Source organism: Ahaetulla prasina, chromosome 1 (genome assembly GCF_028640845.1).
Source record: "Ahaetulla prasina isolate Xishuangbanna chromosome 1, ASM2864084v1, whole genome shotgun sequence".
NCBI lineage: Eukaryota > Metazoa > Chordata > Lepidosauria > Squamata > Colubridae > Ahaetulla > Ahaetulla prasina.
The window spans coordinates 118,917,855-118,932,571 of NC_080539.1; the positions used below are offsets into that span (position 1 = coordinate 118,917,855).

At 36.0% G+C, this 14,717-nt stretch overlaps 1 protein-coding gene across 1 annotated transcript in view; it reads left to right on the forward strand.

Annotated features, from left to right (window-relative positions):
- SCML4 (Scm polycomb group protein like 4) overlaps nucleotides 1–14,717 on the forward strand; it is a 92,970-nt gene that overhangs the window by 33,832 nt on the left and 44,421 nt on the right. Inside the window, exon 4 of the mRNA XM_058174336.1 lies at nucleotides 8,016–8,227. Coding sequence (XP_058030319.1) covers nucleotides 8,016–8,227 — 212 coding nt within the window. The remainder of the gene's footprint in view (nucleotides 1–8,015; nucleotides 8,228–14,717) is intronic.

Consider the following 14,717-nt stretch of genomic DNA (forward strand, 5'->3'; position numbering starts at 1 on the left):
ACCATGCTGACTGTCCCCCCAGTTGAAAAATTCATAGCGTAAGTGGGGAGAAAAGCTATTAAGGATGAAATAACAAATATAATAGACTTCTCCCTACATTAGATCATGGGAGATTTCACAGGACAATGTGGTGATTGTAATTACTTCTTTAAAATTAATTTTCTGGAAAAAAAAATTAAAAAGGAGAGCGGCATACCTTCCAGCAACAAAACATCTGTTAGAGAATACTAGTCACATTTCTCTTGCACATGAATATAACCTTGAAATAAAGTATATTTTTCTTTGTTCAATATTATGGGGATTTAAAATGGCTGCAACACATAGACCTGTATTTCCTCGCAGTCCTTATTAACTAAGACCAAAAAGCAAAGGAAAAGAATGCACAAAATTGTAACAGAATAATAAAGCTGTAAAAAGAAACAATTTATAGAGAACATATAATCATAGATTTACATTACATACACATTACATGAGTGATGTACAGTAAACTGTTCAACGAATGAAAATCATAATTCATTACAGTCATCCCTAGCTAATCTATATTGATAAGATATTGATTTGTAATTTGCTGCTAACATCAATTCTGCAGTCTGCTGAATATTGGAGCCACATATTTGCCTTTGCAGTGCTGAACAATAGGTCTTTCAGCTGCAGGTAAGGTATGGAAAATCCCCATTCTTTCACCAGGTCAACTCCCATGTGATAGGAATAAAACTTCCAAAGAATATGCACATCTAAAAACACTGAATCTTGAAATTGAGTTAATGCATGTAATAACTTCTTTCCCCAAAGGAACAATTGCTGGACATTGCAGAAACCCATATTTAAGTAAAGCATTAATTTCACTGCCTCTTCAACAGCATAATCACTTACTCAGGCTTTTCTATAGAAATGAAATAAAAGTCCCTTTAAAAGATATTATTAGGCTTCTTTAAATGTCTTCACTCAGTAATGGGTTACTGGGAAACACACTGTTATGCATCTAGTGGAGGTTTTCCGATCTTGTCACAACTGGAGCGGAGAACATCCACTGTGTCTGATCTGGTGATATTTGCATCTAAATGAAGACCTCTGTTAGAGGACAACAATTTTGAGAGGATTTTCTCCGGCTGCCATTTTAAATTCTGCATCCCTTAGTTTTTGTCAACAGCAGCAAATCCCATAGAACTCCATCAGCACATTGGACTACTAAGGATTTCTTCCCAAAACTATTTTCAGATGGGTGTATATATCTGTACGCATTGGGGAGAGGGGGCTTGGCAAATGTGAGTAATCACTCCTTGGATTTGACCCTTTAAATTTATGAATTAGCGCTTTAACAGTTGAAAGATTAATGAAAGCTTGAGCAGAAGGTTATTATAGCTCATTTATAATTCCACCATCGACCTTTTGCGAATGATATCAAAAATCCATTAAGCCATTAAAGCTACCTATTACAACAGGTTAATTTATGTAGCACTACTCACATTCATGAAATTCGGGAACATAAATGGGATACTCCTTTCAGGTATTATTTTCTGCATATCAGATTTCTTGTCCTTTAATTCTGTTACACTAACTATATTAAAAAAAAAACAACCTTAAAAAAGAATTTCAAAATTAATAGTCCCTACCTTACCAGATTGGCCCTAAAATGATTTTTTTCTTATTGAAAATTTGCCTTTATAGCAGCTTCAAACTGGCATATTTAAAAGAAAGGAGGAGGAAATAATGCATCTGAATGAAGGTTTGATTTTGAGGAGTGGAGTTGATGAAGTGATGCGGGGGTGTGAAGGTTTAAATATAATTACAAATGAAAGGGCAAAATTGTATGCCAGAAAGTATGAATGTGTCACTGAGATTGTTGTAAGTGCATGTGAAAGTGGGAATTAATATATTGGTGATAGCTGCATGTTACATGCCAATGAATGGCAATGTAACAGTAATAGACTTGGAAGGGACCTTGGAGGTCATTTAGTCCAACCCTCTGTCCAGTCTCTTCTTAAAAGGCTCCAATGCTGGGGCACCCATACTTTAATGGAAGAAGAAGAGTTCTTTAAATTCCATTAAATTGTAATGGAAGAACAAGAGTTGAAATTGTGCAACATTCTGAATGAATTGCATTCAGGAAAAGTAATCATGCTAGATGACATAAATAGATAGATGGGGATACAGAAGAAAATAACTGGATCATTAGGAAAGCCAAGAATGAATGAATAACAGAGATTCTTTTGTGATTTTTTTTTTAAAAGTCTGTTTCTTCCAACTACATAAGGCAAGAAGAAGCCTATGTATATTTATGTATATGTATACGTACAGTGGTGGGATTCAGCCAGTTCGCACCACTTCGGGAGAACCGGTTGTTAACTTTCTGAGCAGTTTGGCAAACTGGTTGTTGGAAGAAATCATTAGGGCAGAGAACCGGTTGTTAAATTACTTGAATCCCACCACTGTATACATACGTGTATGTGTATTTATATCAGTATGTAAATGTATATGATATATAGAGATGTCAAAAGAATGACTGTAAATTTAAAAGCATCTCTGATTGTTTATAAAATGGAATAGTAATATTGAAGTAATTAGTGAAAGATATAAGGTGGTTAGGTCCTTAGTTTTGAGATAGAATATAATTTGAAAGTATCAAAAATGGACCGTGAGGAAATAATGGACATGGAAGAAGGAGGAAGCGAAAGAAATAAGAATAAACTAGAACAATTGCAGAATGGGGAAGAACAAATCCTATGTGAAAAATTATTCCAATTAATCCGTGAAGCAAATAAATGGAAAGTAGACTGAAGAAAAGAGAAAGTGGACACTGTTCAGAGTAGAATTAAAAAAAGTTATAAAATGGCACAATAGTGTGTAAACTAGGAAGGACAAAGAAGGATGCTTGGAGGAATGATGAAGAGAAAGAGGCTATGAATGAGAAAAAATGTTGAGTGATTGTTAAAAAAATAGGAATGAGAGAAAGATGTATTATGTATATGGAGAGTAAAAGTTAGTTGCAGAAAACATAGTCAAAAAATCCAATCATTAAAACAGGCAGAAAAAATGTGGAGCCGTTTTGGTGAAAAATAAAAAAAAATGTTTCGGATGTGGGTGAAGAGGACTAATCAAAATACCTCCGGCAGTATGAATGAAATAATAAATTAGCATGATGCAGTGGTTTGGGGTGAATTAGAAATGAGGGAATGTTGAAAGAATCTACATGGGAATTCTGAGAAGCATGTCTAAGGCAGAAGGTTAGAAATTGGAAGACAAATCTGGTTCTGCCTTAGGTACAAAACCAGTGTGACTTTGGGCCAGTTGCTCTCTCTCAGCCCTGGGAAGGAGACAAGGGTAAACAATTTTGGAAAATCTTCCCAAGAAAATTGCAGGGACTTGTCCAGCTTGGAGTCAAAAGGGAGGTGGGAATGTTAGTGACATAAATGTGGAAATATTAGTGCTCATGAAGAAATCATTGACAAATTAAATGTGTGAATGAAGACTCCATATAGGGCAGACAATTGGAAATACACTGTTAACATTCTCCCTATCCAAAGGGACAGGTAGCATGAGCAAAGGCAAAAACTGAATGGGAATGGCTTATTAGGTGTGCCTGGAAACATATTTGGTAGACTTTTGATTGAAAAGATACGACTGATGGCAAAGAACAATATTAAGACGTTCAGTGTAGCTTTATGTCAGGCAATGAGCAAGTCAAATTTTTGCTCTTTGGTGGGTCACTGAGAAATAGGTGAAAGTGAGAAGGACAGTTTAGGCGAATGATAAAGCAAATGGGCTTGAATTACAGAATTTGTGGAATGAATATGAAGTTGAAAGTTGATTATTAAATGTTAAATATGGGCTAAATCAAGTATTATGTTTGGTTATTTAATGTACATGTGGATAAATATATAAAGAATGCTTGTGGTGACATTAGAGAGCTGCTAGTTGGAGACATGACTATGCAATTTCTTCTGTAAGCTGATGATATCATTTCGTTGGCTGACAGTCTGAATGATTTGCAGCAAATATTAAAGAAATGTATAATCCAACAAGGAGTATGGATCTGAAAATCAATGTATCAAAGCACAAGATATTGTGATTGTGTTTGACAGGGAAAATGATGAGCAATTGTAAGTTATGTATAAATGGTGAAATTGTGTATTTTGGTAGAATGTTTATCAAAGATGAGAAAATCAGTGGAAAAATTTGAGGATGCACAAATGCTGGTAGAAAGGTAGGAATTAGTACAGTATGTATCTGTTATGAGGAATACATGGCAAAAAAGTGAAAACGGATGGATATAAGAGCAGGTTTCTGTCTACTTTATTACATGGAAGTGAGGATATATTATGTATATATTGCATAAGTTGAATGTAGTGGGGAAAGCGTTAAGAACTGTTTGTTGTCAGACTTCTGGTGGCTCCGCTTCATTGATGGCGGTCTATTTTAGACTGCCAGCTCTGTGATTCCGTAGAGCCGCTCAAACAGCGCTAATCAGCTGTCTGGCGGCTTGAAAATCTCTCCCTCGGGCAAAGAGGGAGAGGTGAGCATTCAGGCTGAAGTAGAGCCCCCAGGAAAGCCCCAGAAAAATTTCTGGAGGCTTGATGTGAACGCTCCTTCTATAGCCCAAGAAAAGCTCTGGAATCCGGAACGTTTCTGCCTAATGGTGGAACAAAATGCAACGCCCATCTCCGTGACTGAAATGGATTTGTGATGGATTGCTAACGCAGACAGAGCAGAAACAGGACCGTTGGCATTTGTTTTATAGAAGATTTTAACTCCCTATTAGAGGATATATTTGTAGTCAAGATTGGAGATGAAGGAAGGAAATGGCGTTTTGTGTATTGAAAGCAAATGGCGCTTTGTGTATTGGAAATGAAAGTTAAGGAAATGCTTACTACAACTGCTGGCGTGGAACCTATAAGAAGAATATAACAAGATACTTTTTAAATGGAATGAATAAGAATTGTTTATGATTTTTTTTTAAACCTTTGTTCTTTTTTCTATTACAGTGTTTAAGAAGAAAAGTTTACTGATTTTTTTTTTCTTTTTGGTAGATTACATAATTTAAAAATGGCTCTTAAGCAAACAGAATTAACTACTACTAAAATCTTGGAAATTTCTTCAGCTCAGATACGGAAATTAAAAGAAGATATCAAGGAAGGTTTAAGGAATTTTTTACAGGAACTTTTGGAGGCTCATTTTTTAGAAGTAGATCAAAAATTTAATGAAATGGAGAAAGAAATATTGGATTTTAAAGATATGGTGGAAGAGCAGAGCGGGGCTATGAAAAAGGTAAAGGATTCAATTACATTATTGGTATCTAGTATTCAGATGGAGGAAAAACTGGAAGAACTTAACCAAATTAATTTAGATTTGCAAAGGAAAATAGAGGAAGTTCAAATGAATCAAATTAATTTGAATTTAGAAAATAAAATAGATGATATTCAGGTTAAGGTGGATAGGGCAGATGAAGAAAGGGTTATATTACAATAGAGATTAATGGAATATGCTATAAGGGTGAGGGGATTAAAGGAATGTAGGCAGGAAAATTTAAAAGAGATTTTTACTCAGGCTTTTGCTCAGATAGATGGAGTGGAACCAGAAGATTTTGAAGTTAATATTGAAAAAATCTATCGCGTTAATTTTTTTGTTTTTGTTTACATTTATACCCCGCCCTTCTCCGAAGACTCAGGGCGGCTTACAGTGTATAAGGCAATAGTCTCATTCTATTTGTATATTTTTACAAAGTCAACTTATTGCCCCCCCAACAATCTGGGTCCTCATTTTACCTACCTTATAAAGGATGGAAGGCTGAGTCAACCTTGGGCCGGGCTTGAACCTGCAGTAATTGCAGGCTTTGTGTTCTTAATAACAGGCTTTACCAGCCTGCGCTATTCACCGGCTATTCTTGGTTGGCAAGGCAGGTTGGCAAGGCAGAAGTGTTTACCGAGAGATGTGGTTATTTATTATACAACTAAGAAGATTAGGTATGGAATTTTACAAGCATTTTATAAAAATAAATTTCAAATATTAGGACAAGATATAAGATATAATAATGATGAAGGAAATTCCTCCTAAAATGTTAAGAAAGAGAAAAGAATTTGCTTTTTTAGTGGATGAGCTTAAGAAACATCAGATATATTTTAGATGGGAGGTTCCAGCTGGCTTAACAGTGAATTATAAAGGAAGAAAGTATTTTCTTAATACAGTTTTTAAAGCTAGAGCTTTCTATACCAATGTATTAAAGATTGGAAATCCTTTATTGCTAGATGTTAAGTTGATTGGTGAGCAGATGGTGGAAAATGTGTAAGATAGAAGATAAGGGGAGGGAGAATGTTTAATTCTAATAAATTTGAATATGGTTAATCTTTACAAATGATTTATTTTGGATATAAATGTGTAATTTTAGGGTATTATTTGATATATGTGAGGTATAAAGAAACGGGAAGATAGAATATTGTTTAATTTTGTTTAATTTTTGTTTAATTTTGGAGGATAGACAGTAAAATTTATGAATTTGGATTAAATATTATATTTGAGAGATTGTTTATGGATGTAATGTTGTTATTTGATTAAATAGAATTTAATTGTTATAATTGATATATTTTGGATATAAGTTATAGGTGTAATTTCAATAATGTTATTTGATATATGTAAGCTAAATTGAAGATTTTAATTAGTACAATTGATATATTGTGGATACAATATAGGTTTAATATTAATATTAGCAATGCTATTTGATATATGTAAGTGATACCAAAGATATGAGAAGATAGAATATCGTTTATTTTTGGAGATTGGACAGTAAAATTTAAGAATTTAAGTTGGAAACATGAATTATTTTTGAGAGACTGTTTAAGGAAGAAAGATATTATGGAAGAATTCCTGATTAATATTGGAAGATGGAACGTTGTTTTGGCGTTGATCGATGAAGATTGGATATTAAAAACTAAATACTTTATCGAAGAACTGGAAATACCAATTTAATCGGAAGATTCTGAAGACTTTAAGGAGTGGAATGGACTGATATATAATGGACTGGAAGAAGAATGTACTTTCTTGTTTCTGGAAGGAGAGTTAAGGTTTTAGAGAAAGGAGGGACTATGGATTATGACTTATATTGTATTTTAATTTATGATTGTTAATTTTATACCCTGTATTCTGTTCTGGGAAGTCTCGGGGGTGGAGGGGAGGGGGTGGATATGGGGGGGAATTTTTTGTAAAACTTTTTAATAAAAAAAAACCTGTTTGTTGTCAAACAAGAGAGACAATCAAGAATCCAACCTGTGTCAGTCACTCGGGACCAGAAGTTTAGTCTTCAGAGCTTTCAGATACGTGCTGGAGCCCCTCCTTAGTGAACTTCTGGTAAGAGAGAAGTTCCCTGAAGATGGGATCCAGGACAAGTCCGAATGCCTGCATAGCTAAACCTTTGGTCCCGTGACTGATCCAGATTGGATCCTGCAACCTTATCCTGGGAATCTATATTTGCCTTCATTCATGAGAATCAAGAATAACGTATGCCTAGTGAACATTAATTAATGTTAGATGAGTGATCAGTACAAAATGAGTCCATGCAGATGGTTTAATCATACAGAGAAAGTGAATGAAGAACAAATTGCAAAATGTACATGTGAACAGTGAATGGGCTGAGAAGAAGGGAGACCAAAAACAGCATGGTGAGAGAGAATGAAAGTGAGCAACAAAATAAAACAAAACAAACAAACCAAAACAAAACACAAAAAAGTTTAAAGGACAAAATTAATATTTCAAACAGTGTATGGACATGATGAAAGAAAGCTAGTTTGCAAAGATCAAAAGGTACGGAGAGGTATAGTAATGGCATCTGCGTGAACTGAATTTATCTATTTCCTTTTCTTTTTTTTTAACCACGTGTCTTTCTTTTTCTTTTACTTACTACAGTATTTCTTACTCTTTATTCACAAAATGTCACTTATCATGCTGGGGAATAATGATGGTTGTATTATACATGTTAAATATATCCTCACTCTTCAATGTTTGTTTTTTTTATTTTAAAAATTCAGCTCCTTTACTTATGAATCATTTGCCGTTCTTGCCTCCAAGACTGGATTCTGTTGACATGCAGTCTTCTAGAATTCCAGGCCGAAAAAGAGGAAGACCTCCACTCCATTCCAGCCCTATGAAAATGGCAGTTCATAATCTTTACTCTTCATCTCCTGGTTCTCTGCCGGTTGTGAAAATCCCAAAGAAGCGAGGGAGAAAACCTGGATATAAGGTACGATATTTTCTGCTTATTTTGTAGTAGTAGTAGTAATAGTAATAGTAGTTATTATTGTTATTGTTGTTGTTGTTGTTATTATTATTATTATTATTATTATTATTATTATTATTATTATTATTATTATATATTTTATTCATTAAACACAAAACTCAGTCAACTGAACATTCAAAAATGCATCAGAAATATCATTGACTGGTGCTAATGGTTGATATGGATTGCTGCCAGCATCCTAGGTATCAACCAAGTACCTTCTTAACATGTACAATGTTCCAAGTAGCACATTTTTTTGCAGTTCCGCTGGTGTTATTGCAGGAAGCTGAAATTTGTTGATGTATCTTATAAAATTCTTGGACATGGTACCAAGTGCCCTGATGACAATGGGTATCACTGTTACATGTTTCATCCATAGCCATGTAGTTTCGATGGCCAGGTCGCAATATTTCATGATTTTTTCCAGTTCTTTTTCTTCGACTTTGGCATCTCCTGGTACCATGATGTCAATAAATTGTATGTTTCAGTTTTTGACAACTGTGATATCTGGCATGTTGTGTTCCAAATGACGATCCGTTTCCATTCGAAAGTCCCACAAAATCTTCATCTTCTCCATTTTCTATAACTTTTTCCACTTTATGTTCCCATGACTTTTTGGTTACAGGTAAGTCTTATTTTTTACATAATGACCAGTGGATTAATTTAGCAACTCGGTCATGTCTAGCTTTGTAATCAGTTTGTGCGATTTTTCTGCATTCACATATTAAATGTGAAACAGTTTCGACTTTGTTATTGCAAACCTGGCAGTTTGGATTGTTGGTGGATTTATTATTATTGTTGTTGTTGTTGTTATTATTATTATTATTGTTATTGTTATTGTTATTATTATTATTATTATTATTAAACTTCTGCTTAGATTCAGTCCTTGTGTAAAGCTTTATCAGAGTACTTTGTTCAGGGTATTATCAGAAAATGTAAAATCTTCTAGCTGGCTTGCCCAGATCCAGGGAAATTTGTAACAACCTGTCTGTTGTGTTTTATTAAACCTTCCAAAAATCCATCGTATAGTAGAAACTACCTATTCTGCATGAACCACAATTAGTGGCTTAGGAAATGGCATAAAGATATTTCCCTCCACAGGACAATTTGCTGCTGCTGAACAAGCTTTTCCCTTCTATGACCCCCATGCCATTTGACTTTCTTTGGCAGCTGAGCTAGTTTACTCACCACTTAGCTGTAGGGAAAGAGGAATTGGTTTTCAGGCAGTAAAGGGGGGGGGATCTCTGGAATTTGGATGCAAGCTGCTTCCCCATTGAGGGAATTCATGCCTCAACTTTCTTCCTCAGATCTGAGGTTCAGCTGCCCTAGCAGATTGTGTTGTGAAATGTTGGTTTGACAGCTCTGCATCTCTTCCTCAGTAATTCAGGTGAAATGAGCAGAGGTGAAATTGACAATTTACTGCACTTCTCTTTTTTCTTTGGCAAATATCAGGCCAGGTATTAAGCAGCAAATTGCTTTGGTATTCCTTCCTTCCTTCCTTTGGGTAAAGCAAGGCATGAGGAATTTAGCTGTTATGAACTGTGTAACAGCTTGGGCAGTGAAATGTCCTTGGTTATTCTGACTAGTAGAAGTGATTGCAGGTCATTTGTAAAGGTTTTGAGGGATAAAGGAGTGGACAGTGATAGCGTACAAGTGCCATTAATCTCTTTGCATAGTATTGTTGACACTAATCACCAGCAGTTCTCTAGAGCTTCAAACAACTGGTTTTTTTCCCCCCAGTTCCATTTGCCATGAATTCATTTTGGGGCTTTCCTACAACCAGACATTTCTTTGTTTTCTCTATAGTATCTCAGATTGCTGAAGAAGCAAAACACTACTTTAAACCAAATAAGAGTTCCTACATTTAGCAATAAAAACGCCATGGTTAAAAATATCAAATAAAGCTCTATTTTCCAATCAGGTAGGAGAAATTACTTATTTTGAACTGTGCTCCCCCCCACAAAAAAAAAAACCAGAAAAGATTGAATGTTTTTCATTCCAGGAATCAAGCTTTATAGAATATTTGCTAATATATTGTATTCAGTGGTGGGTTTCAAAAATTTGTACTACTGGTTCTTTGGGTATGGCATGGTTTGGTGGGCATGGCAAGGGAAGAATACTGTAAAATCTTCATTCCCACCCCACTCCAGGGGAAGGTTACTGCAAAATCCCCATTTCCTCCCAATCAGCTGACACTTGGAAGGCAGAGAATAGATGGGGGCGGGGCCAGTATGAATTTTTACTACCAGTTCTCCAAACTACTCAAAATTTCTGCTACTGGTTCTCCAGAACTGGTCAGAACCTGCTGAAATCCACCTCTGATTGTATTAGAAGCTGTAAAATAAATTGTAATTTGCCAGGTCCCTGCATGAATCACACAATGTTTACAATATCAAAGAGAGTGTTCTGCTTCTAGTTATTTTGAGATGTCACCTGCACAAAGTCTGTTAGATCAGGGGTCTCCAGTCTTGGCAACTTTAAGGTTTATGGACTTTGAATCTCAGAATTCCTCAGCTAACCATGCTAGCAAGGGTGGAGACCCCTGTTAGTTACTAGTTTATATGCATCCAATCTAGAAAGTGAGTCCAGTCAGAGCTGGTCCTTTTCAATCTTTAGGAAGCTTGTCAAGACTACAAAACTTTTATATGTGATATTAATTCTGTCTTGTTCATCTGGTTTTTATTGTGTCCTATTCTGAACTTCCAACAATTACCAGATGTAAAGATGATCAGGAAAAACAAAACAAAACATGTATGGATATTTATTTAGAGAATCAGTTTATGCGCTCACCCATGATATTGCACAGCAGATGATTTAATAAAAGAACATGGATTTTAATGGGAAACCCAGACTTCAAAAACTATGAGTTACCGTACTTCTAAACTAACTTCTCATCCAGATGTAATCGTTCCATTGTAAGAAGATTTTTTAATATGTGGAGTCCTTGATACTCTGTCATCTTGCTTGCTTGCTTGCAGACATTTCATTACCTGAGTAGGTAGCATCATCAGTGCTAGTGAAAGTGGAGTTTGCTACCTGTTTATATATAGTAGCTTGCTCTGCCAGTGTAGGTGGGGATGGGTGGTTTTCCTTGGTAGCTCCTCGATTAGAAGATCTCATTAGTTTTGTCTATTTGATTGTCTCCTTGGTAGCTTTTTTATTAGAATATTGCTTTCTGCTTGATTGTTTGTTTAGTATTGATCTCTGTTTATCTGTGATAACCACACCCCCACTTACACTGGAAGGGCAAGCCATTGTGTATAAGCCGGGAGCAAACCCCACATTCACCATGACTGATAATACTGAAATATCTAAAGGAAACTGCCAAGTTCAGAAAGCACCAAGAACTCCACAGTTCAATCCCGAGCTACATATATTCTCTTCTATTGATACTTTTTAATATATGACGACACCTAAGGCTGAACAGTAAAACTTGTGTTTTATATAATCCCCAGTATTATGGAGGCTGTAAGTTATTTTAGCACCTAAATTTTACTCAGTAAATTTTACAAATCTCCTTATTTTACATGGTTTTTTTTAAAAAAATGTAGTCGTTTGGTACAACTTTTCTGCCTTATATTTTATAGCAACTAGAGGGGAAACTCAAGAAAAAAGTGAGAAAGTGATAAATAGATAATTATTCTTATTATTGGGTCTGGAATAATTCAGGCAAATAATTTTTTTATGAATAATAAGTCTTGATAGTGGATGTGGCAGTACCTGGAGACAGCAGAAGAGAAAGAACGAGAGAAGGTAATAAAAGTATAAAGACCTGAAAATAGAAATAGAATAACTATGACAAAAGGAAGCAAAGGTAGTACCAGTCTTAATAGGTGCCTTAGACGCAATCCCAAAACAACTGGAGCACCACTTGAGTTCCATCGTATTGACAAAATCACCATCAGTCAATTGCAAAAGGCAGCTTTACTTGGAACAACTTACAGCCTGCAAGGATACCTTTAACATCATCAACATCTACCTATCCCAAGTCCTTGGAAAGGTCTCAATAGGTGGATAAAAATGCCAGATCCAGACAGAACATCTGGCTGACTGCATTAAACCACAATTACTCTACATTCTGTACCCTGGAGTAATACAGAACAGATTGTGATTTCTATATAGCATCCTTTTCAGGCTACTATTATATTCTTCTTTCAAGGACATTCTCCGCTCTTTTCATTTTTCTTAATAGGATTTACAGTAGTTTCCAGGTCCCTGATAATGTTTGCTACCTTTCCTTATATCTGATGTAGTCTACTGAATGCTTCGTAAACTGAGATAGCCAGAACGGGAGATAATATTTGAAATGGGAGGAGAGGGGAAAGAAAGATGATCACTGCAGAATAGGGAGGAAATTACTTGCCTTGGAAAATTTAGTTTTACAGTACAGTCTAATATTGCATTTGTCTTTCTTGCAGATTGCCAATTTATTTTCAGCTTATAATCATGTACTCTTCTTGTTTTCCATTTAAACAATTACAAATAACATCCCAAATAGGAATCAGGCATGGATGAGCCATATGCAGTTTTCAAATTGCAAGTGACATCTTGACACTCTATTTGCAACCAGCCCAAAAAAGAGAATGGACCAAACATTTTGTATTTGAAGGGCTTGGGAAAGACAGGTAGAAACACATGCCTTAAATTTGTGCAGGTTTAAAACACACAAAACTATAACTCTTAACAAATTAGGCCCAGTTTTCTAATTTTGGGGACACAATGGTGCAGTGGTTAGGACGCTGAGTCTTAGCCCATTAAAGATCTACTGCTTGGCAGTTCGAGATCTGAGTGCTGAGAGATGGAGTGAGCTTCCATCACTTGTCCTAAGTCCTACCTACTAGCAATTTGAAAGCATGCAAATTCAAGTAGATGATAGGTACTGCATATAAGCACGCAGGAAGGTAAGAGCGTCCCATGTTTTGCTATATGCTTTGTGCTACAGCATGATATCATGCTGTCCACATGACTCCAGAAACGTCTCCAGACAATGCTGTCTCTTTGGCTTAAGAAATGGAGATGAGCACCGCCCCATAAAGTTGGTTACATCTTGTGGGATAAAACCCACGGGGACACGGAGGTAAGTATGCTTCAAACCTCTTCAAGTTTTAAGGCACCCAATTTGCCACATAATACCTCCCCCTAATTAGGCTTGCCATTCCTGGACTGCAAATACTTGGGTGACCTTTAGATGGCATTGATAGAACACCAGATTTCTGGATTCCAGGTATGTCAGTGCTATCCCCCAAACATTCCAAATGTTCTAACTTATTTGGTGGTCTACTCTTTTTTGGTGATGTTGCAATCTCACCAGCATTGCCTCCCCATTCAAGTTTGCTTGTCTCTGCATTAGGACAATCAAAATAATTATAAGAGGTATCTGTAGGGCATTTCAAGGCACTCGCAGTGAATTTAAATCTAGGCTATATTTTAAAAACAATGGGAAATGGAAAAGGCCGGTCCTGTTTGCCTAAAAATAGATAAGCAGCCAACTGGATTAATCTTTTCTATGAAGGAGCTCCATAACCTTCGCATTGCTCCTTGTTTATCCTCAAGGATGGATAGAGGAGGTGGTAGCAAGAAACGTCTCCTCTAGTATTTTAAAGGTTAAGAGATTCATGTAGAAGGAATGGTTGCTTTCCATTCCTTTCCCTTAAGAAAGAGAGTTGTCCAGAGAAATAAACTGACAGTGGGAACTTCTTCTCCCTCCCCACCCCCACCAGCCAGCAAAGCTGGAAACGTTGGGGAACTCTGGTATACAGCATAGTCCAAGAGACATTTGTTTATCCTGTCCATCAGGGTTTCTCTGGAAATTCTATCATCTACAAAATAGTTTTTATATCTGGCTTGTTGGATAATTCTTAGAGGAAAGCATCTCTGTCATCATACAGTGATAACTCTTATATTGTATTGAAAGCGCCTCAATATTGTTTTGAGATGTAGTAGCGTTCATACTGAATATTATATTTAAGTGCATATAGATGGAAAGTGTTGAAATGAAGAAATGAATTCTTATGCCTGGGCTTTGTACAGTTTTCCATTATCCATTATTATTTTTCCATAGCTATTGCAGTAAAAATCCAGTAAATTCAAAACAAAATGCTCCTGTTGCATTAATCATTCTATACATCTCTGCATTTACAATTATGAACCGTTCAAAAATCATACAAAATCATGATGTATTGTACCTATAAAAGACCATATTGTTTTGAAATTGGTTGGAATCACTACATAAAATCTGGTAATAGTCTAATTTGGCTATAAATAGATCCCCACACAAAGCAAGCTGACACATGCCAGGAACACATGACAGGACCTCGGACTCGGAGCCAGACCAGAGCCCGGGATGCTGCATCACAGCCATCTGCTCAAGACATCACATCACAGAACTCCAGAGGCCAAAACACCAAAGCTCAGGAACAAAAGACTTGGACCACACCCACACAGGATGCTGTGA